Consider the following 22962-nt stretch of genomic DNA (forward strand, 5'->3'; position numbering starts at 1 on the left):
GGTAAATGTTCAGTTATCAACTTTGACACTGGGAAGGGAGAATGTAAATGTCATTGTTAAATGGCTTTAATGTTATTTGTGAATCTGTATATATATATATATATATATATATATATATATATATATATATATATATATATATATATATATATATATATATATATATTGCAATTGCAAAAATGACTGAGGTCATCTCCAAGTATTGCATGGTAAGTCGATATATTGATTATTGTGACAGGCCGAGTTGCCAGGATTTACAACTGATCTCTTGTACTAGGAAAAAAAAGCTTTTCAAATCAAAATAGCTCATAAAGATAAAATATTGAAAGCTTAATAGTTTACTAGCAATTCTTAGACCAAATGTAAAAACAATAAATTTTAAAAATGTATAAATAAAACAAAGAAACAAGAAAATATTAGTAGTTTTTATACAGTTTTACAATTTGGCATAAAAAGTTTCCTAGTAATAGTTTCGAGCAATTTCTGATTATAAAAAGGTTTTTACACCAAAATTTCTTTCTTTGAGAAATGTATTAAACATTTTATTTCATTGATCCAAATGTACTAAAATGCATTTATCATTAAAGTTAAGCTGATAGTTCAGCTTTTGGATAGATGTGTATTAAAGTAATTTACTGAGTTTGTTTGCAATCACTACTGTCCATGCGCACTCACATTTTCAGGACCACGGACAGCAACTCTGTCTCTGAATCTGAGCCGTGTTTAGCTGCATGTAAACGCCATAGTGATTTTGGGAATTATGGGCCATATCTGAAGGACAACAGAGGATAAAATCAATAGCGGAGGAAGCACAATCTCATTAGCAGAGCAAACAGCCGCTCTTTCACTCCAAGCGGAGGAGGAAAGCTGCCATGGCAACAGCTTTCAGAGAGCACACTCAGTTTTCTCACTTACATCCATCCATCTTTCCAGCTATCTATACTGTCAAATTGTTTATCAGGTAACCTAAAGTGTGCTGCATCGTCTTCATGTATATTATGTTTTATTCCAGAAAAGATTTAATATGACTAAAAGTGAAACATACTGTAACAGTTTTAATGTAATGTGACTGGACGCTGATAAAGGAGTGCAGATCCAAATGCAGGCTTATTTAACAGAATGGTCAGGCAAGCAACGGTTAACACAGGGCAGATGTATAGGCAATCCAGAGTCGTGGTCATTAATCAGGTGGATGGTCAAAAGGCAAGAAGCAGCAGGAATAACAGTAAAATAAAGAAAACAAAGTGAGGGTCAAACCCGGCAAGGCAAGAAAAACGCGTCGTAAAAGTTCACAATACAGTTTAACAGACTCAGCCCAGATGTGTGTGTTTGTGCGCTGTATTTAAAGTCCATGTAATCAGTCCATAACAATCCTCCGGCTGTGTGTGTGCTCATGTAATCAAAGTGAAACAGGAACCGATGTGTACAGTACAAAATGCATGATGGAATATGTAGTCCATCATGTAATGGCAAATATGTAGTATATATATTGGCAATATATGGCAATCTGCAGCCGCTAGATCGCTGATAATCCTAACATTTTATCACTTAAAATAATTTTAATAACTTATTATTACTTAAAATAATTTTAATAATGTTATTTTAGTATTAATTATGGCAATGCGGTGGCGCAGTAGGTAGTGCTGTTGCCTCAAAGCTAGAGGGTCGCTGGTTCGAGCCACGGCTGAGTCAGATGGCATTTCTGTGTGGAATTTTCATGTTCTCTCCGTGTTGGTGTGGGTTTCCTCCGGGTGCTCCGGTTTCCACCATGATCCAAAGACATGCGCTATAGGTGAATTGGGTAGGCTAAATTGTCCTTGGTGATTCAGTGTGTATGTTTCCCAGAGATGGGTTGTAGCTGGATGGGCATCCGCTGCATAAAACATGTACTGGATAAGTTGGCGGTTCATTCCGCTATGGCAACACCGGATTAATAAAGTGACTAAGCCATAAAGAATAAGAACAAATAAATGAATAGTAATAATTATCACATAAAAGTATTACAGTTTAAAGTAATGTTTTCATTTTAATATAAGTTTTTGTATTAAAATTTTAGTTTAATTTTGTTATATTTTAACTTTTTTATTTATGTATATGTTGTATTTTTATAATTATATTTTTTATTTTGAGATTTAAATAAAAAGAAAAAAAGAAAACATACATTTCAAATTAATATTTTTAGCCATTTTATTTATATTTCCAATTAATAAAAATTAATGGATTATTATTCAAATTATGGCTGCATGATATTGGGGAAGAAAATAATAATCGTACACTGTTTTTTTTTTTGTGATATACATTTTAATGTTTTTATTTTAATATTATATTTTGTAATTTTTGTGTGTTTTAGAACTTTTTATATTGATATGTTGTCTTTTTTATAATTTAATTTTTTATTTTGAGATTAAATTTTTAAATAAGAAAAAAGAAAACATGCATTACAAATGTATATTTTAGCTGTATTATTTATATTTCTAATTAATAAAAATAAAGAATTTAATATGTAAATTAAGGTTTCACAATACTGGAAAAATCGGACTTTGTAATATTTTATTTTTCTGCGATAAAGATTGCAAGAATAAAAGAAGAAAATAAAATAAAAATAATAACAAATAATAAAAATGAGTAAAAACATAAAAACAGGTCAAATGTGATATAAAAGAACGAAGAAGAAGAGAAAAACATAATAGTGCAATTAAGGCAAGGCAAGTGCAATCAAGGCAAGGCGATTAATTTAGACTGATTGGGAAAATTTTGTAGCAGTGAAACAAACAAATTGCAAGGATGAATAAAAGAGATAAAAATGAAATAAGCAGTGCTTTACAGATTTCTGAAGAGTCAAGCAGTAGACAGATATTTAGGTACAGTAGCTGAAAAATCAAATGTGATGTAAAATTACACTGTTTAGTCTTTATTGATGATCAACTATAATCCCAACTCAACATTGCAGATCTTGCAATGTGACTATTGTGAATGCACACACTGTGATATCGATGCTGAAATGATATGTGCATCCCAAATTCAAATAAATAAATTCTAATAAATTTATAATAATTTATGTAATAGTTTTAGTTCATGTTAATGCCACCAATATCAGCTTAAGGTTACACAAACTGTGGACTCAAATGTTTTACAGTAAAATTTACACTTGCTATGGATTTTTTAATGCAAAAGCAAGATTTATAAAGTCTTTTTGCATCATACCAATATCTTAAGAACAATCCCATTCATATAATAAAGAAATATACATACATTTTGGTCACACAACACAAACTTATACGGCATACATTTTGCTTGGAATCTGCAGCAGTAGCTTATGCTAGAAATCCTTCAACTGGTGCAGTAATGCAGTGTAGAACAGATGGTACAGAACCATGAGTTCGGCACCACTTGAACTTGTTTTATGAACAGCAAGATCTCAGCATCACCCACACACACACACACACACACATACCATGCAATTCTGGAGCAACACAGACGTCACAATGCGCCAGCGTGAGTCACCAAATCCACCCATACAGCGCTCGGAGGAATCCTGTTCATTTATTTTCATACGTCACTATCTGCCTCATACATTATTCATCAAATCATGACAGCCTGGCAAAAAAACAAAAGACCCAAAGCGTAAACTGAAGAACCGACTCAACAACTATTCATCATTCTGAAACAGAATATGATTCATAATAGCACCAAACTTGCACAAAGGGTAATTTTTAAACACTGATGCTTATTATCAGCGCTCGCTTTGCAATTAAAAATAAATCTGCTGCACACAGAAAGCAAAGACAAATGCCATGACTCAGCACTTCATTTATAAACTCAATCTTGAAGCTCTTTGTGGTGGCTAACATGAATTACAGAAACACATTTAAGGTTCTAGACAATAAATCAGTAAAAGCAGTCCTCCTATCAGTAATGGTGAAGATAAATCATCAGTGCGTGACAGAACTAATATACCCAGGGGAAGAGCGGGTAACTCATACTGTCAGATTGTGCTTGCTTTGCACACTACAGTCATTTCATGTCTAGAAAAGCATCTTTCTTTGCAGCTCAATAGAGTGTGTGTGTGTGTATAATTAAGTGTCTGACCGACTGTGGGTGGAGAGGAGGTGTGAATACAGAGGAGAATAAAACGTGCTTACTAATGCTTCCTCTGAATGAAATGTGGCGAATGCATGAATGATTAGTCTGTAAAGTGTCATCCTGGGGTGGGCGGTGTGCGTGTCTGTGCTTTCAGATGAAGATGCACTTCAAAGTATAGCATAAATGTTTTATTTATTCAAATGTGTCATAGATACTTTGTTAGTCTGCTACTTGGAAATACACTTACTGGCCACTTTATTAGGTACACCTGTACAACCGCTTGTTAATGCAAACTTCTAATCAGCCAATCACATGGCAGGAACTCAATGCATTGTGGCATGTAGACATGGTCAAGACGATCTGCTGCAGTTCAAAGCCAGCATCAGAATGGGGAAGAAAGGGGATTTAAGTGACTGTGAACATGGCATGGTTGTTGGTATTTCAGAAACTGCTGATCTACTGGGATTTTCACGCACAACCATCTCTAGGGTTTACAGAGAATGATCCTTAAAAAAATAAAAATAAAAAAATAAATAAATAAATAAAAAGTGAATATCCAGTGAGCGGCAGTTCTGTGGGCACAAATGCCTTGTTGATGCCAGAAGTCAGAGGAGAATGGCCAGACTTGCTTGAGCTAATAGAAAGGCAACTGTAACTCAAATAAGCACTCGTTACAACCAAGGTATGCAGAAGAGCATCTCTGAACGCACAACACGTCAATTCTTAAGGGCTACAGCAGCAGAAGACCACACCGGGTGCCACTTCTGTCAGCTAAGAACAGGAAACTGAGGCTACAATTCACACAGACTCACCAAAATTAGAAAATAGAAGATTGGATAAATGTTGCCTGGTTTGATGAGTCTTAATTTCTGCTGCGACATTAGGATGGTCGGGTCAGAATTTGGCATCAACAACATGAAAGCATGAATTCATTCTGCCTTGTATCAACGGTTGTATCAGGCTGCTGGTGGTGGTGGTGTAATGATGTGGTCCAACCCAGTAAGATGTACCTAAAAAACTGGCTGGTGAGTGTACATTAAAGGCAGAATATAGAGAAGATTTTTTCATTAAATATCCTAAAACTACTAGAACAGCGTCAAATTACTGACTTATTTTATATAACGTTACTTATGTTAGAAAACAAGAGAAATGTGCATTGTCGGTTTATAAAATTAGCTTACTTACTGTTAGCAGAAAAGCTTATTTCATTACTTTATTTATATTCCAAATCTCTAACTTAGTTGTTGGGGGCGGGGGAGGCGGTTGGTTGGGGGGTTGATAAGAAGAGCATTTTATTGTTGGCTTGTCAGTTTGTTTTGTTTGCTCCATTGTTCAGGAACTAGGCTACGTTTTTAACCGCGGTAAAGTTACATTTTGCCTATGTTTTATTATGGGATGATTTTTGTGCCAATAAGAATGAACGTAACTTTATAAAACTGAACGTAACTTTCCAAGAAACGATCAAAAATATGGCACTGCAAAAGAAGAAAATCACAATGAAAACGAAAAAAATGAACTCAGTCGCACGAATTTAACATGTTCTTCAAATATGCTTCATTCTTTGTTAATGATTTTCAAAGAAACGTTTTCGCGAATCATGGATTTTGAATTCGTTGCTACAGCTTTCGCTTACGCTTCGCAAATTTTCGTTTGCTGTTTTGGCACAAACTTCTCGTGGGGGTGGGCTTAACAGCGATCTACTCTGATTGGCTAATGAGCTTTTGATGGACAGTTGCTCTCTGACCTGGAAGCACAGACGGTGACGTCAGTGGAGCGCATATCAAAAACTTGTTGCGGTGTGCAATACGTCGTGCCTTATATTAAGTATTAATGTTAGTATTTTACCTACGGTCGGCTCTTTCCAAAGATGACCTCCCGGGAGAGACACGGAGCGGCATCATCTTGTCCCTCAGGGCAGCTTGAAGTAAGTTCGTGTTGCTAAAGTAACGTTTATCAATAACATCAATAAAAGTTTTATTCATGTATAGTGGGCAACAGTTCTGGCTTTATTTAACACTTTTATTGTTTAAATGTTGTTTAGAAACGTTATACATTTTTGGTTTATTGTGTAAAAACGTTTAATGTATTTCAAGATACAGTGTATAGATGTCAATCTAAAATAGATGTTGCCTTTTCTTTTAATGCTACTTGGTCAGGACCAAAGACAAGTGACTTTTCCAGGTAGGCACTGAATGATTGCATATAAATTCTAAAGCTTACAGAAAGCTTATCTGATGCCCAAGAGTTCTCTCAGATGCCTAAAGCTGAATGTAAGAAATGCTTTAAATCTATGCCACTACAGATTCTTGCTCTGCACGTGAAGGAATGCAACACTGCTGAATATGAGAAACTTTCAGACTCAGAACCAGAGGTAAGATAAATTGTTTAAATAAACCTAATGAGTATTCTGTAAGATCCATGTGGAAATATGTCAAATGTTTTGTCTATTTCTAGCTGTCCAATCTACCTCCTGATTCACCTGATTTATCTCCTGCTACTGAAGAAAAGGTAATCACCTAGTTGCTTGGCTTGACATTATTCTTACTTCTTTTAATGTGTATTTTACATCATTACATGCTTTTTAATCAACAGAGGCAAAGTGTCCTGTTTGTCTGCAAAGTTTAAGTACTTTTTTTCTGTAGATAAATAATAAAGGTGTTTTTTTAACATTATCTTAGCTTAGCTGTTGTATTACACTCTCTAGTGCCATACAACACAAATAACAAAGAATAGAAATGGCTCCTACAATGAGTTGAAAATGTACTTGCTGACTGTAGAAATTGTATTTCACAATTTTCTTGTTATTGTTATAGAGTTGCTGGGGAAATATTTGCCGTAAGTCTCGCACAAGGTGGTCCAGCTCCACGATATTTACAAGAATGGTGTTACAATTACCTTCTAAGTGGAAACCTTGAAAACATCAAGGTGGATAATGATACTAATAACATAATAACATGGAATAATAACATGGAATTTATTAATAATATTAATAATAATGGGATAATAACATGGAATTTTCACCACTGATTAAATTGGTATATCTGAAAACAATTTGTAATTCTGTAGTTTATTTCTATTGCCATGTACCTTTTATAAATGTTTCAAGAAAATCTTCAATTCTGTCTAGATCGAGGAGACTTCAGACCTGTCGAAATACAGTGATCAAATAATGAGCTGTGGCTACACTGGCCCTATAAATGAGCAAAACAAGGAGAATATAAAGGGGTATCATGTTATGCATTCCTTAAGTCTATATTCTAAACAATGTGAGTTTAATAATGAGATTGTAAAACAATGTTTGTTTCTGTTCTATTAGCAATTGCAATGCATGCCGCTGCTCGACGGACTCGTATGCTTCAACAGCTCCGTGAGGGTCTCCAACTTAACCGTCTAGTGGATATCATGGAGAAGAACAAAGAAGTTTGCCGTAGCCACTTTGTTTTTGAAGGTGGCAATGATCAGGTGAGGTGCATAACTTTTGTAAAAAATGTTGAAGCAGAGGTTCTCATTTCAGGTCTTGGGGGCCCACTGCTCTGGGCTGCGTTTGCAAAAGCATTGTAAGTTGATAGTAGAACCAATGTTACCAATAGAGCTATGATCAACTTGGTTTTGTAATACTTTTGGAAAACACAGCCCAGCACAATTTGTATTTTTTTTTTTTAACGCACCTGATTCAGGTCATGAGCTTGTTATAAGACCACTCCGTGAACTAAACCAAGTGTGTCAGATGAAAGAAACATTCAAAATGTGCAGTGGGTTTGCAAAACTGGAATTGAGAACCACCGTGTTAGAGAAAATTTTTGTGTGCTGCATACAGAATGCTCTTTAGATGATGTCTTTTTTTACCCCTCTTAACTTACCTTGTCATCTTTCTTGTTTTTCCAGATGGACTCTCAATATATCGTATCACATCTTGACCCCAAAATGAGTGAGAGTGGCACTCTGAAGCACCGCAAAGAAATGCAAATCTTGAATAACTTCCAGGATTTTCTTATGGAACTCGAAAGTAAGTTTGTTGTTATTCCAAAACGTTTGAAAGGCAGATGCCTATTTTTAGAGCTTAAATACATATTGTATATTTACTGCCCTAGATGGAGATCCTGAGGATGAGGAGGCACTTTGTGTGTCAAAAGTAATGCAGTGGCTGTCTGGTCAAGCACACGTGCATTTGCTTCTTTCAGAAAGACAAGCTTTTAAAATCACTGTTCTATTTGACCATACATGCATGGAACGTATGCCAGACCACAGAATTTGCTACCCTGTGGACAGTGCATGGACCCAGACAATCACATTTCCCACTGCACATTCAACAAGTTTAAATGAATTTAAAGAAAACATGAGAATTGCAGTGCAACAGGGAGCTTACTTTTACAGGGTTTAGAACAGATTTGTTAATACACTTCTTTGTCCTTTTAATTGGACTTGGAGCTTTTGAAAAAAGAGAGAGACACTATACTTTGTCATTTGTTTTATTTTTGAAAGAGTGGCTTATAAGATTTCAAAACATTGTTATGACATTAGTTTTACATAAACATTACATGTGTATTCTTGTGAATTAAATTTCTGATGGAACTACATGTGTTTTTGTAAGTTTTTCTTGGCAAGGTTTTAAATTTTCATAACATTATGAAGTTAGTTTTGCCTAAATGTTCCATGTGTATTCCTGTAAATTCAATTTCTGATGGAACTACATGTGTTTTTGTATGTTTTCCTTGTTAAAAGTGAAATTTTAAAGCAGTCTTTGAATAATATCAAGTGACTGGACATACAGTAGAGCTCTCGGTTATTCAATAATGATGTCAAGGCATCAAAAAATCCATGCAGAAGAGCAAGGCTCTGTTTAGATAAAGGGCATTGGATCTCTGGAACCACCACACCATCTTCTGGGTCAGTATCAGTTTGCTGTTGACACAAACGCTCCAATGTCTGCAAAATCAAAGAAACATTAAGTAGGTGAAAGTTTTCAGCTCTTTTGAAATAATGTCAATAACTTTTTTTGTTCAAATCTGGTATTAAGATGTGTTTTCAATTTATACCCATCACAAGTGATTAAGTTAGGCACATTTACAAAGAAGTCTGCTACCATGCTTCTGAAGCGCTTTTGTTGTAAAATACATTACATTAAATACCTTAAGATCCACACAAAAATAATTTAAAATCTTTAAGAAATAAGGGTGACAAAATTAAGAATTTTAGAGATGAATAAAGAATACCTCTACTTCTGGCTCAATCCCTGGTGTCTGCAACTTTTCTATGTTTCAAAGCTGATTTGGTAAAAGATATCTTTCGGTTATGATAGGATGGTTGTTCCAGCTCCCAATGAAGCACTTCAGGTCAGATTTCAGCCATGGAAGAATTGTGTAGTGCACACAAAAGAGGTGTAATTCATTTGATAAATCAAGCACTCCATCTACCATTGCATGCAGGATTTCATAATATTTTGAAGTGACAGCTGACCAAACATCACACCACAGGCGCTCAATTCTTAAAAAAAAAAAAAAGATTTTTGTTTAGTATGCTTACAAAACAGCAAACAGACTATGGTATAATGTAATGCCACACATTAACATGTCCGAAAAAATGTTATCAAGCTAGTGGTTGTTGGACCCCAACAAAAATAACATAAAATAGCACCTTTGATTGTGAACGCTTTTTCCGGCATAGAAGCTACCTTGACCAGTTCCTCGTACTGAGAACATGCAACGCGCAATGTCCACGTTTTCAACTCCCTGGTCACCACGTACTCTGGAAAAGATTTAGGGAATATTCATTCAAAGTTAGGTTTTATTCAAAGAAATATTTGCAACTGTATATTAAAGTCATTAGCTTTGAAAATGTATAAACATAGGTCACTTTTTGTAAAAACAGAACACTGCAAGATTTAAAAATACCATAACTCACATTTGTGAAGAATTCAATATATCATAATTCACATAATTTGCTTTGTGCAAATATAGTACCATACACTGATATCACACAACATGTAGTTAAGATGTTGACTCTAAAAGACTTTAAGATATTACATAAACGACACGTATTAACAGTGTTCTTACCTTGAAGGCTACCCATGTTTGTGAACACCCTCCAGGACGAACAAGAAAGCAATTGATGCCTTGTTGTTTTCAGCAGCATCAAGGTATAGGATCTATAAAAGGGGTTCAGGAGAAACATTTAAATATATATATATTTTTTAAATCACTTTAAACATACATTGTACAGGGCTGCGTTTCCCGATAACGATTGATCTTAGCACTTAAGAGCGTTTTCTACGAGTCATTTTGCGAACGTTCGTTATTGTTTCACGTGCGTTTCCCAAAAATGCACTTAACACAATTGCACGTAGCCCAGCTTTAAGTGCAACTTAGGAGTCGCTATCCGTTTGTTAAGTGCTGAAATGTCACGCTATAGAATGGCTCGTTATTGTTGCACATGTTATAGCAATCCATATAATTGTTCTTCTACTTGTGTGAATGTATATTCAACTCGAATAACATAAAAAAAAATATTTTTGAGCCAGTTTAAAAACATAAATTAACTGGAAATGTCGTACTGTAAAAACACTGTCTTGCTCCAATCTCGCATAAAACTAATTCTAACAGTCCTTGCCGGAAATGACATCAGCATCATTTTCGATATTTATATGAAACCTTAATTAAGTAGAATTATTTATCAATTTCTTTATCAAAAATTGCTTATCTCACATCAAAATAAATAAATAAGTAAATAAATAAATAAATAAGCTCTTACATTTATTTTTGAAAAGTTTAGCCTAATTATCCCCACCTGATGTGCATTTGCTAATAGGACAAAAATATAAATGAATAGAGATATACGTACAAATAAAATGAATAATGACTTTGAAGAGAAGTAAATTGTAGGTGCAATTTGCCGGTTGTCCAGCAGGTGCCCTCATAACTCTGTCTCCTTACGATGCACTTAAGGCTTTACGATTACTCCAGAGCACTCGTAGATCCACTAAGATTTTCAAGTGCTACTTAAGTTACGATGCTTTTGGGAAACAGACCGTAATATTAAGATCAGTCGTACGATCATTTCTACGAACTTCTTAGGCTTACGATGCTTTTGGGAAACGCAGCCCAGACCAGTGTTGCAAGCAGTATCACATATCTATTTTGCCCAGTTTCTCAGACAAGACTTAAGCCTTGTCCTAGATTTCTCTCTTCTGCTGATCATTAAAGAAGATATTTTTAAGAATGTTGCAAACCAAACAGTTGACAGCAGCCACTGATTTTCAGAGTAGCTCCTGTAGATCTGTAAGCTTTAGAATTTATATGCAATCATTCAGTGCCTACCTGGAAAAGTGACTTGTCTTTGGTCCTGACCAAGTAGCATTAAAAGAAAAGGCAACATCTATTTTAGATTGACATCTATACACTGTATCTTGATATACATTAAACGTTTTTACACAATAAACCAAAAATGTATAACGTTTCTAAACATCATTTCAACAATAAAAGTGTTAAATAAAGCCAGAACTGTTGCCCACTATACATGAATAAAACTTTTATTGATGTTATTGATAAACGTTACTTTAGCAACACGAACTTACTTCAAGCTGCCCTGAGGGACAAGATGAGGTGGAAGATGATGCCGCTCCGTGTCTCTCCCGGGAGGTCATCTTTGGAAAGAGCCGACCGTAGGTAAAATACTAACATTAATACTTAATATAAGGCACGACGTATTGCACACCGCAACAAGTTTTTGATATGCGCTCCACTGACGTCACCGTCTGTGCTTCCAGGTCAGAGAGCAACTGTCCATCAAAAGCTCATTAGCCAATCAGAGTAGATCGCTGTTAAGCCCACCCCCACGAGAAGTTTGTGCCAAAACAGCAAACGAAAATTTGCGAAGCGTAAGCGAAAGCTGTAGCAACGAATTCAAAATCCATGATTCGCGAAAACGTTTCTTTGAAAATCATTAACAAAGAATGAAGCATATTTGAAGAACATGTTAAATTCGTGCGACTGAGTTCATTTTTTTCGTTTTCATTGTGATTTTCTTCTTTTGCAGTGCCATATTTTTGATCGTTTCTTGGAAAGTTACGTTCAGTTTTATAAAGTTACGTTCATTCTTATTGGCACAAAAATCATCCCATATTTTATGAAGGTTTACTCACCTGAAGTTCTGTTTCCTACATTAAGACTGTAAAATGTTGAGCTTAAATTAACGTCTAAAATGTCTTTAAATCGATAACAGTCTTTATTCGGTTCATTCCATGTCATTTTACTAACATAAAGTTACTGCAAGGTTAAAACACAATCACATTACCTATCAGCTGATCAAATAGTGCAGCGTCATATTCATTTATGGTTTCCTCTACATTTATTTATTCATGACGGGGCGCCACGCCAAAATTCATCCCGCCACGGCTACATTAAAGCTTCTCATTCAAAACATTATATTTTTAATAGCAGGTAAACACTGTCATTTATACATGTACTTTAGTAAAATTTAAAAAAATCGATAACATTATCTTTAATAACTCTTAAATCAACGTAATTTACAAGTATACGGGTACAGACACGTCATTTAATCAACGGAACACATCTAGCAGCGCATAAACATCATACACATTCATACGGAGAGCCCCATTCTACTTAAGTTACCATTTGCTTACCAATGCGCTGACTTCATTGCCCCTCAGTCGTTGTAAATTAATCTATGCTTTTTATTTTCGTTCGTTTAAAGGTTCGCCTGTTGTCCCAATCTCTCAATCAACTCTGCGTCTGCGATCAGTGTTGCCAACTATTTCCAATAAAAAGTAGCTAAATGTTGCCAGATGACATCATTAACTAATTTGCATATTAGTGACGTCGTCACGTAAATCCATTCAGATTTGAATGAAGATTTTAATAAGATTTTTTTATTTTTAAATATAACACTGATAATGACACGTTACATTCTTTTAAACAATCACAGCTTGTGTACTTTTTACCTTATGATATTAACACATTTGTGAAAGTGACAATTATAGCACTATTGGAATTTATTGCTAATTATGTCAGTTCAGTTTATTCATCCATTAGAATATTTGGAGTGAGATAATAGATCCCCAAGAACCACATTGTGGAGTAATTGTAAATGCTTATGAGATTTCAAGTGTATTTAAACCATTTGTTTATAAAAATGTGTAACTTTTGTAGTTTTATTAATGATTGATTGCAGTTATTTTTATACAATGAAGACTGTGCAGTGTTCTTTATTTACATTTGATTAATTCATGTCTGATCCTGAATACAATTAGATTTTATTACAATTAGAAACGCTATCTGTTTGCTTTACACACATTATTTGAATATCATACCAATCCCAATGAATTCGTTCCAAATTGAGCTGTTTAAGTCATCTACTGAAATCATAATAATATAACAATTTTTATATACAGTTGAAGTCAGAATTATTAGCCCCCCCCCCTTACTTTATTTTTCTATTTTAAATATTTCCCAAATGATGTTTATCAGAAATTTTCACAGTGTGTCTGATAATTTTTTTTCTTCTGAAGAAAGTCTTATTTGTTTTATTTCGGATAGAATAAAAGCAGTTTTACTTTTTTTTTAAAAACCATTTCAAGGACAAAATTATTAACCCCTTTAAGCTAATTCTTTATTTTCAACTGTCTACAGAACAAACTATCGTTATACAATAACTTGCCTAATTACCCTGACCTGCCTAGTTAACCTAGTTAAGCATTTAAATGTCCCTTTAAGCTGTATAGAAGTGTCTTGAAAAATATCTAATAAAATAATATTTCCTGTCATCATGGTAAGGATGAAGTAAATCAGTTATTAGAAATGAGTCATTAAAACTATTGTTTAGAAATGTGTTGAAAATATCTGCTCTCCGTTAAACAGAAATTGAGGGAAAAAATTAACATGGGGTCTAATAATTCAGGGGGGATAATAATTCTGACTTCAACTATAACCAATCCATACTTAAAACATTACTGCCTACAACTATGTGGACACCTATTCATTGTACATATTACTGTCAATTTTACATTGTCATGTTTTTTTGGGAGTATGTTGTTGTATTTTACACTGTCTGTATTTTGCAATATCGTTGTATTTGCACTATTTGTATTTTGCACTGTCTAGAGCCATAACCTAAGCTTTTCACTCATCATATCACACGTGCTGCTGATGATGTTACCATAAAAGTGATTTGATTTGATTTAAGCAATATCACAGATTTGAGTAGCAGTGCAATGTGGCTGTATATCGGCACTGGTGGGAGATGTACGACAATATACAGCCACATCGCATCGCTACAAATATGATACTGCATTTATTCCACAGTTTGACGGCATAATCGTGTATGGAAAAAAGAAAATTAAACATCTATTTTCATCTGCAGCTGCAGCTGACATTAAAACAGCAGGAACCATTGCTGCTACATTACCAACATCACTTTAGAGCTAGTATTTGAATGATTCTCTAGTGTAATGTCTAAAGTGATTACAAAACAGGTGATTTATGCTCACACTTTAAGATTATAAGGCTCAACTGCATGAAATGCCAACATTATACAGAAATTTCCCAGTATTTCTCTGTTGCAATCAGGAGATCACAATAATTAAACCGGAAAAAGCAAAAGCAGCACAAACGCTACCAGATTACTGTTGTGTTTGCAATAAGGAAAAACGCTAAACACATTTGGGCATTTCTTCTTTCTTTTGGTTTTCTGAACTAGTCTGCAGTAACGACCCACATAGCAAAATTTCTCTGGCCCCGCTCTGGCCCACACAATCAGGTTTTGCTTGGCCCACATGCCGCAGTGAATTACGGTATATGACTGGACCAAATCTGGCTTCCAGACAAGGGCCAAACACGGACCATATCTGGGCCAAGTCTCAGCCAAGTTAATAACTCATAACTGGGCCTAAACTGGGCCAGATAGGTTGGTGTGTCACGATTGCAATGAAATTGATAAACCCATGGAGTGATGCGCTTTAGGCACACTATGGGCACGCTTTTTCTCAAAGTGACCTGATTGGTAGAATTTTTTTTCTTTACTCAAAAATGATTTTAGTGTATTTTAAATGTGGGTCAAGACTGGCCAAACTCACATGGCCCACTTATCAAATTTTTAAATCTGGGACAAATACTACGTTTTTCATCTGGTTCAAATCTTGTGTGCCGCCTTAAAAACGGTGCCACCTCTGCCAAACCCGGGCCTTGTTTGGCCCACATGCTGTATGCCAGTGCCGGATGAATGCCTGCTGTGCCAGCTTTTTGCCAAATCTGGGCCAGAATTCTTTGCTACTAGGGGAAACAGGAGACTCAGAAATAGATGGCTATCTCCGGTTTTAAGACTTTAAGATGAGTCCCATCTCACACTCAACACACTACAGTTACTATAGTATAAATAAAGTACAACATACAAAAGAGAGATATTGAGTTGGAAAGTTACCAGTTTTATATTGATTTGATCAGCTGTGGTTTAAAATTATGCTGGGTTTTCCCTCTCCTGTAAGGCCCATTTATGCGGTCTTTATCGCCATCTTGTGGATAGACATGGTCAACTATTTTTGTTCTGCTTAATGACAGGCTAATGGCTGCCGAAGTGCTGTCTCTCAGAATTATAAATGTTTTAAAATAGCCACTATCCTTATAAATAAGCTGCATAGTAGCAATCTAAACAACTACATTCTCGACTAAAAAAAACCTCAAAAGTTCATTATGTTGTCCAACAGCAGCAAAATTTGTCAAACTGTAGAGTGTCCTCTGCTTGTCGCTGCATGTGGATGGAGTAATACACAAGGGTGAAGGGTGAAAAGGCTGGGCGAGTGCTGTTACCAGAATTACCAGAATATTGCACAACTATCAGCCAATCAGATTCAACAACCAGACAGAACTGTTGTATAAATAAATATATATTTTGTAGAAAAATGAAACATCGTAATGTCCGTTTTTTTCCCCAATATCATGCAGCCCTAACCTTAACCTTAATAAGATGTGTCTACAAAGCTGAAATGACTCACACCACTCATCTGTGTGGTTTCTCTGTATCCCTCAGCCTCTTTCCGCCATGCGTGGAGGCGTTCGCAGTTATGACGTTCCAGTTCGTCTCCGCAGAGAACTTCGCGATTCAGTGCCCTATGAGGCCCAGATGATCTCCTACCCCTCCGCTGACTTCAAGAGCCGCAGCAATGACTACTACCCGTCAGAAGTCCTAAGAGCTCAGAGTTTGGGACAGGCCCTCCAGCGGCTGGTGGAAAGTGATCAGAGGCGGGAACAGGAGGCTGCATATTTGGCTTCAATGCTGCGACTCCTCAACGAGGCACAGGGCACCGGACAGGGCAGAGCAGGGGACCAGGAGGAAGAAGGGGGGGATTTTCAGGGTCCATATCCTCCTGATTATGATGAGACTGAGCAGGCTGTGAGCATGGCCAAACCACAGGCTTCATGGCAGGGTCTTCTAGATCCTCAGCTCACTCAGGCTCTGCTCAACCGCTACAAGCAGGAGAGACTTGTGCAGGCCGGACTCGCACCCGCAGCTAACAGGATTCCAGAGAGAGAGCAGGACAAAGACCAGGAGATGCTCAGGTAACACATACAAACTAGCGTATACAGTTGAAGTCAGAATTATTAGCCCCTGTTACGTGTTTTATGATGTTAAAGTGGGATGCTGTAACATTTAAGTGAGACAGGTGTAATGTGTGCGACAGATCAATAATGAGGCAAGGTTCAGTTACTCTTATTTAAAGCTTTTTACTCATTAATTGAATTGAAACATAAATGGGAGGGGGAAAAAGAAATAAACATTTATAATTATTATCTTTAAACAAAAACAACGAGTGTAAGCCAAATCAAAGAAATTAACAAAACAAAACAATCCTTAAATCTAATGTCTAAACTAGGCATCAAAAAGAAACAAATAAAAACCGAGATCTTCAGTGTGTACGACACCCGAACTAAACTAATTAAACTACAAAACTCAAAAATACACAGGTGGTAAAACACTCAAACTAATCTAACAAAACATCAATCTAAACTAAAACAAAACAAACCGAATAAGTCCGTCAAAGCTTAGTTTAGAATCACACAACCATCATCATACTATGTTACTTAAAGCCAACGAAGTTCAACAAGCAAACTCGAATTATCACAGTAACTGAGATAAATCACAAAATAGACGAAGCATTTGCACAAACAAATTGCGTGGAGCACAAAGGGTACGCCGAGGCAGGGCGCACACCACACACTGGTCTGACAGGGCTTTAAATCCTTGCGGCTCGTCCTGGGATTAGTGGAACCGGAGAGCGTCATAATGATGATGGACAGAATAATAAACCAATAAGAAACCTTCTTTGTTAAATATTTTCCAAATGATGTTTAACAGAGCAAGGAAATTTTCACAGTGTGTCTGATAATATTTTTTCTTCTGGAAAAAGGCTCACTTGTTTTATTTTGGCTAGAATAAAAGCGTTTTTTAATTTTTTAAACACCATTTTAGGGATGAAATTATGAGCCCCTTAAAGCTATATTTTTTGCGATAGTCTACAGTACAAACCACTGTTATATAACTAATTAGCCTAGTTATCCTAGTTAGCCTAAAATCTTCTCTCGGTTAAACAGAAATTAGGGGGAAAATAAATAAGCGGTCTAATGACTCAGGGGGGCTAATAATTCTGACTTGAACTGTATATGAGCCAGGGGTTGTTAGAACTTACATGAAAGTACACGGTAAAAAATATCTGTGAATTAACAGGTTCCGTATTTTGTGAGTTACAAGTGTAAAGAGCCGGAGTCAGAGATTTAAATAAATAGAGGAAGTTTACTGAAGATAGTTTGCAGTTTCATTAGCAGAAGCCAGCTTCAACACTCGCAATGAGTTCCTAGGCCGCTCTGCTTACAATCACCAATCAATAACAATTATACACTCACATAACGTCATTAACTGCGTCATACATACAGGTGTTCTAACCTGATTGGTCAAAACACAGATAGACTAGGAACATTTCCACGTGGGGTTCGTGCATACAACTCTGAACAATATCTTAAGCATAAACGTCAGACATCCACTAGACCAGGGGTCATCAAACTTGTTCCTGGAGGGCCGGTGTCCTGCAGATTTTAGCTCCAACCCTAATCAAACACACCTGAACAAGCTAATCAAGGTCTTACTAGGTATACTTGAAACACCCAGGCAGGTGTGTTGAGGCAAGTTGGAGCTAAACCCTGCAGGGTCACCGGCCCTCCAGCACCAGGATTGGTGACCCCTGCACTAGACTGTTTAGAGCTGACTCCAGACCTGTGAAACGCTAAACCAGGCACACAATAGACGCAAGAGACCGTATCTGGTGGAAACTCAATTATGTTTCTTGTACGTTCAGCAGTGTTATCAAACTGGTTCAAGACCGTTTCCATCAACAGTCTGCTACAATACACTCACTACACACAGTGCAAAAGGAATTACTTTAATAAGAATTACAATCAAAACAAATCAAACAGCTAAATCACTGTAGACAATATCAGGACAACTAGAACAGGCGTTTTTCTTCTCCTCTGCATGGGTACTCCGTTCAGAGGGACAGAGGGAGAGAGATCTACCTGACCTGGTTTGTGTGTCTCCTGAAAACAAAATTAAAATAGACAGGCAAAGAGAGGAGCAAGGACACTGAACATTCTTACATTAAGCAGTGTTAACCTATTCATTAGTTTAATCAATTCAAAGTCAAATACTCATTTAAATAATCAATCATATTTAATAAAGATAATGAGAAACAGGACACGCAAAAAGGATAAATGTTGATCCATGATGAGACGGATTGGAAGGCAGAAATCTGAATCCATCATTGTGAATTGCATTCTATGTTGTGAGTTTTATCTCTGCTCTGTCGACTTTTGATGTTGAAAATTCAACTAAACTAACAAAGTGACATCTGTTGACATTTTAGAAGTTTGAAATAATGTGATGTATAATAAACAATATAGAGAGAAATAAGTCTGTAAAATTACAGAAAATGTACTGGCTATACATCATTACCGGGTTTTTGTACTGTAACATACAACACCAACCCAGACGTCACTTACAAACTGTCGTCAATATAATACAAAATGTCAATAAAAGTAAAAATTCCAACGTTTCAACATCAAAAGCTTTTGGAGGAAAGATCAAAATCCCATAATGCAATTCAAAAACGTCAGTGAATTTAACCCCCCACCCAACACAAAACATCAGCAAAATAGTCTCATTCGTCTGTGCTCTGTTTGTGCTGCAGAAATATATTCGTTTGTGCTGTTTTACAATAATATTTGCAGGTCATTCAGCGTTCACGCAGTCCCATGGAAAACTGTCAATTTACAGATATTTTTTACAGTTTATACATAAAAACGTCTTGTTAATTAAAATCAAGATGTAATGAAGTACAAAAATTATCACATGTTTGATATGGAAGTTATTTGATATGAATTTGATATCAAATTAATAATTAGATTTGTTGCCTTGACTTCTAAAACAATTAAAAAGTTTTCATAAATGAAGTAAATATTCAATAAAATAAACATTTTACATTAATAACATACTAAATGAAAATTTAAAATGTGGCTTTGTTAATTAGCTGAATGAGAAACTAAAACCTAAATCTGCAATGAATTAAACTGAATTCTTTATATTTAAAAAAAACTTTTAAAAATACACTGTAAAAAAACTTTGATCAATTAGTCATGACAACATGTTTTTAGTTTTAGTTTATTAACTTATTAAACTAAGTTAATCATGTTCTTACTTAATTTTAAAAGTTGTTTTAGGTCAGTTAAACATAATATACAGTGCTCAGCATATATATATATATATATATATATATATATATATATATATATATATATATATATATATATATATATATATATATATATATATAGGTACACCCCTCACAAATCTAGCTTTTAAATTCATATTTAAAATAGGAAGCTATACAATGTTATATTTGTGTATTTCCGTTAGATTAGTCAGCACTGAAGCCAAATCTGGAGCTTATCTAACAAAATAACTTACGATAACGCTTCTAAAATAGGACAGCCAAATTAATATGTTATAGACAAATATTAAAGATAAATTTAAAAAGAAGAAAAATCAAGAGAAGCAAAAAAAAAAGGAAAATTTTAGTTGAAACTTTTGTAGGTTGTAACTTATTTTGCATTATTTTGCTTGAATTGAACTGTATCATCATTCAATTTTTAAATATGTTTGATGACTAAAATATTATTTTATTAAATCTACCTGTTTAATAAATCGGTTTTGTTTAAATGCACCAGAATAAATTGCCTTTTCACTAAGAAATTTTCAAAATGGGGTGTACTTAGTTATGCTTAGCAGCCCTGTAAGGTAATGGACTCATAGGGTTAATTAGATTCAGCTTAATTTAAGGCAACCAGGATTTTTTTTACAGTGTAGTAATACACACTAATATAACCTTTTAATCAAAATCTTAACAAAATGACAATTTATGAACATTTATTATAGAATTTATTATAAATAATATAAAAAATGGCAAAAGCACATCAAACAATTTACACATTTAAATTAAAAATAAAAATAAAGACATTTTTAATCGATTGCATATTCTACACTGTATAATTATAAGATGATATATAAATGACACTGAACTGAATTAAACTGAACTTCAACTATGAAAACTGGACTGATGCAGTCTTCTGTTAAGCTGCTTAAACACAATCTACATAATAAAAGTGCTATAGAAATAAAGATAAATTGAATTGAATATAAATATTGATTATAAATTGATAAAAACATATAACCAAATAAATTTAAAGTGTTTCCCTAGATATAAGTATTAAAATTACAAAATAAACTCTTAAATTATGAATTTAATTAAATAATAAATAAAAACAATACTATTACGCTGAAATATTAAATATTAAAATATCCGATTGACTTCAAATGAATAAAAATGTAAAAAATTGTCTAGACAAAGAACTCAAATGAGTAAAAAAAAGCATTGCAAAACCTAAAATTTTAATAAATAAAAACCAAAACAGTAACACAAAATGGCTGAAAAAATGAAACTGAAAACTGAATAATTAAAGTTTATAAATGAAACTAAACAATTAACATCAGCATATCAATTTTATCTCAAAAACACTCAATCAATTATGTTAAACAATGTATGCTGAATTTAAATTTCAAGTTAAAGCAAAACATGCAGCAATTTTTCTTCTATCTTATTGTACATTCTTCTATCATTTTAAAGATACCTTGTGGAGAAGATCCTCTCCAGCCTGGCATCAGGTGGCAACCAGGGAAGCTCTTCAAACCCGAGAGCCAAACGAGACCTGAGTGCAGTGTCCAGCATAGAGAGACCCATAAAACCCGCCCTCAAACGCTCCCGTCGCTCTCTAGACTCCGCCCCCGGACCCCAGGCAGAGGCATCACTGCTGAGGGTGAAGAGGCTGGATGATGATGATGATGTAGATGAAGATGCACTCGCAGGTCAAAGCAACGGAACGCCACACATCGGCCTGCAGAGAATGAAGCGCATTGACACTGACCTGCCGCCCCCCAAAAAACACAGCCGCAAGCGCAGAGCCCTGAGCTACGACCCGGCCCTGATCGCACATCACATCCTGCAGTACCTCCCAGCCTAAAAACCATGCAGAGAGCAGAAACCACACAGACAGAAGTGAGCAAGAGTTTCTGATGGGGAACGCAACATTTCACTCGCCTACAGATACGCCAGCATTCATCGTCATCCGCAGAAAACGAATCTCACGCTGCACTAAATGATTTTTCAGCTCATTTAGTAGTTGTCTTGTTTTTTATTTATTTAAATTGGCTAAACATTCTTAAATCGAGATGTATTTACTTAAAGCAAGGTTGCCCAAATCTTTTCTTACGAAGGGCCAGAAACCAAACATGATTGAGGGCCATGGGCTGATGCTATATTACAAGTTGCCATGGATGATTTCCTCAATCATTTTAAAATACATTTTAAAAAACATTACTGTAATCATATTAACTAATGCATTGTATATATTTTAAGATGGACCGAATATAATGAAAACAAGAGAATTTGTCGACGCCAGTGGTGTAGTGGTGTTAGTGTGTCGACAAATGCACTCACGGCGACCCGAGTTCAATTCCCACCTTGCGGTCCTATGCTGATTATTCCCTTCTCTCTGCTCCCCATACTTTCCTGTCAATACTCTACACTTTTCTATCCACTAAAGGTGAAAAACCCGAAAAAAAATATTATTAAAAAATTATAAAAATGGATCAGAATTCCATTTAAAACACAGTGAAGTTTAATGCTGAGTACACTAGTCAAGCTGCACCTGCCTTTGCCTTGATTTGCTCATTGAGGATTGAATTGTGGTCTATCCATTAAGCAACAGTGTGTTCATTTTAAAAATAATATCGGATTTATTTACAACATTTAACTGAAACATTAATTCAGGTCTGTCTTTTGTAGTTCAAAAATAAAACTAACAAACGAAAGGTTACGTTAAATTAGAAATGACTGTATTAAAGGAATTAACCTAAACTAGGCATGGGCCGGTATAAGATTCTGACCGTGTGATATTATCACAGTATTGTGATTACAGCTCTAAAATAAGTTATTTTTAAATGTCTGGGTTAAAAATTATTTTTTTATCCCTCTTTTAACACAATATATTTGTATTTGAGAAACCTTTAAAATATTTTGGAACAGTAAACAAGTCAGACTAAATAATTCAAATGAATACGTTTACATGGACACCAATAATCCAATTTGAATGTGATTAAGACAATACTCTGATTAAGAGTCGACCATGTAAATGACGGTTTTTGATTAATTTAATTAGATTAATCAAAAATCTAATTAAGGCATGTGGATTATGCTGATTTTAGTTGCAG

General features: G+C 35.1%; 1 protein-coding gene and 1 pseudogene across 5 annotated transcripts in view; both read left to right on the top strand.

Annotated features, from left to right (window-relative positions):
- pcsk1nl (proprotein convertase subtilisin/kexin type 1 inhibitor, like) overlaps positions 1 to 22962 on the top strand; it is a 29795-nt gene that overhangs the window by 2726 nt on the left and 4107 nt on the right. For 2 of the 3 annotated variants that reach the window (XM_087263746.1, XM_087263747.1), the window contains exons 2-3: positions 16120 to 16649; positions 21320 to 21941. In XM_087263746.1, the coding sequence (XP_087119872.1) occupies positions 16120 to 16649; positions 21320 to 21713 (924 nt within the window). In that variant the 3' untranslated portion in view covers positions 21714 to 21941. 3 annotated transcript variants of the gene reach the window in all.
- zgc:112966 lies at positions 5851 to 8659 on the top strand (annotated as a pseudogene). Of its 2 annotated transcripts, NR_200045.1 has the most exon segments (9): positions 5851 to 6007; positions 6240 to 6264; positions 6386 to 6454; positions 6538 to 6591; positions 6897 to 7008; positions 7211 to 7308; positions 7400 to 7545; positions 7969 to 8089; positions 8175 to 8659. The product of NR_200045.1 is annotated as a zgc:112966, transcript variant 1 (transcript).

The sequence above is a fragment of the Danio rerio genome, chromosome 8 (genome assembly GCF_052040795.2).
Source record: "Danio rerio strain M-AB ecotype USA chromosome 8, GRCz13ab, whole genome shotgun sequence".
Taxonomy (NCBI): domain Eukaryota; kingdom Metazoa; phylum Chordata; class Actinopteri; order Cypriniformes; family Danionidae; genus Danio; species Danio rerio.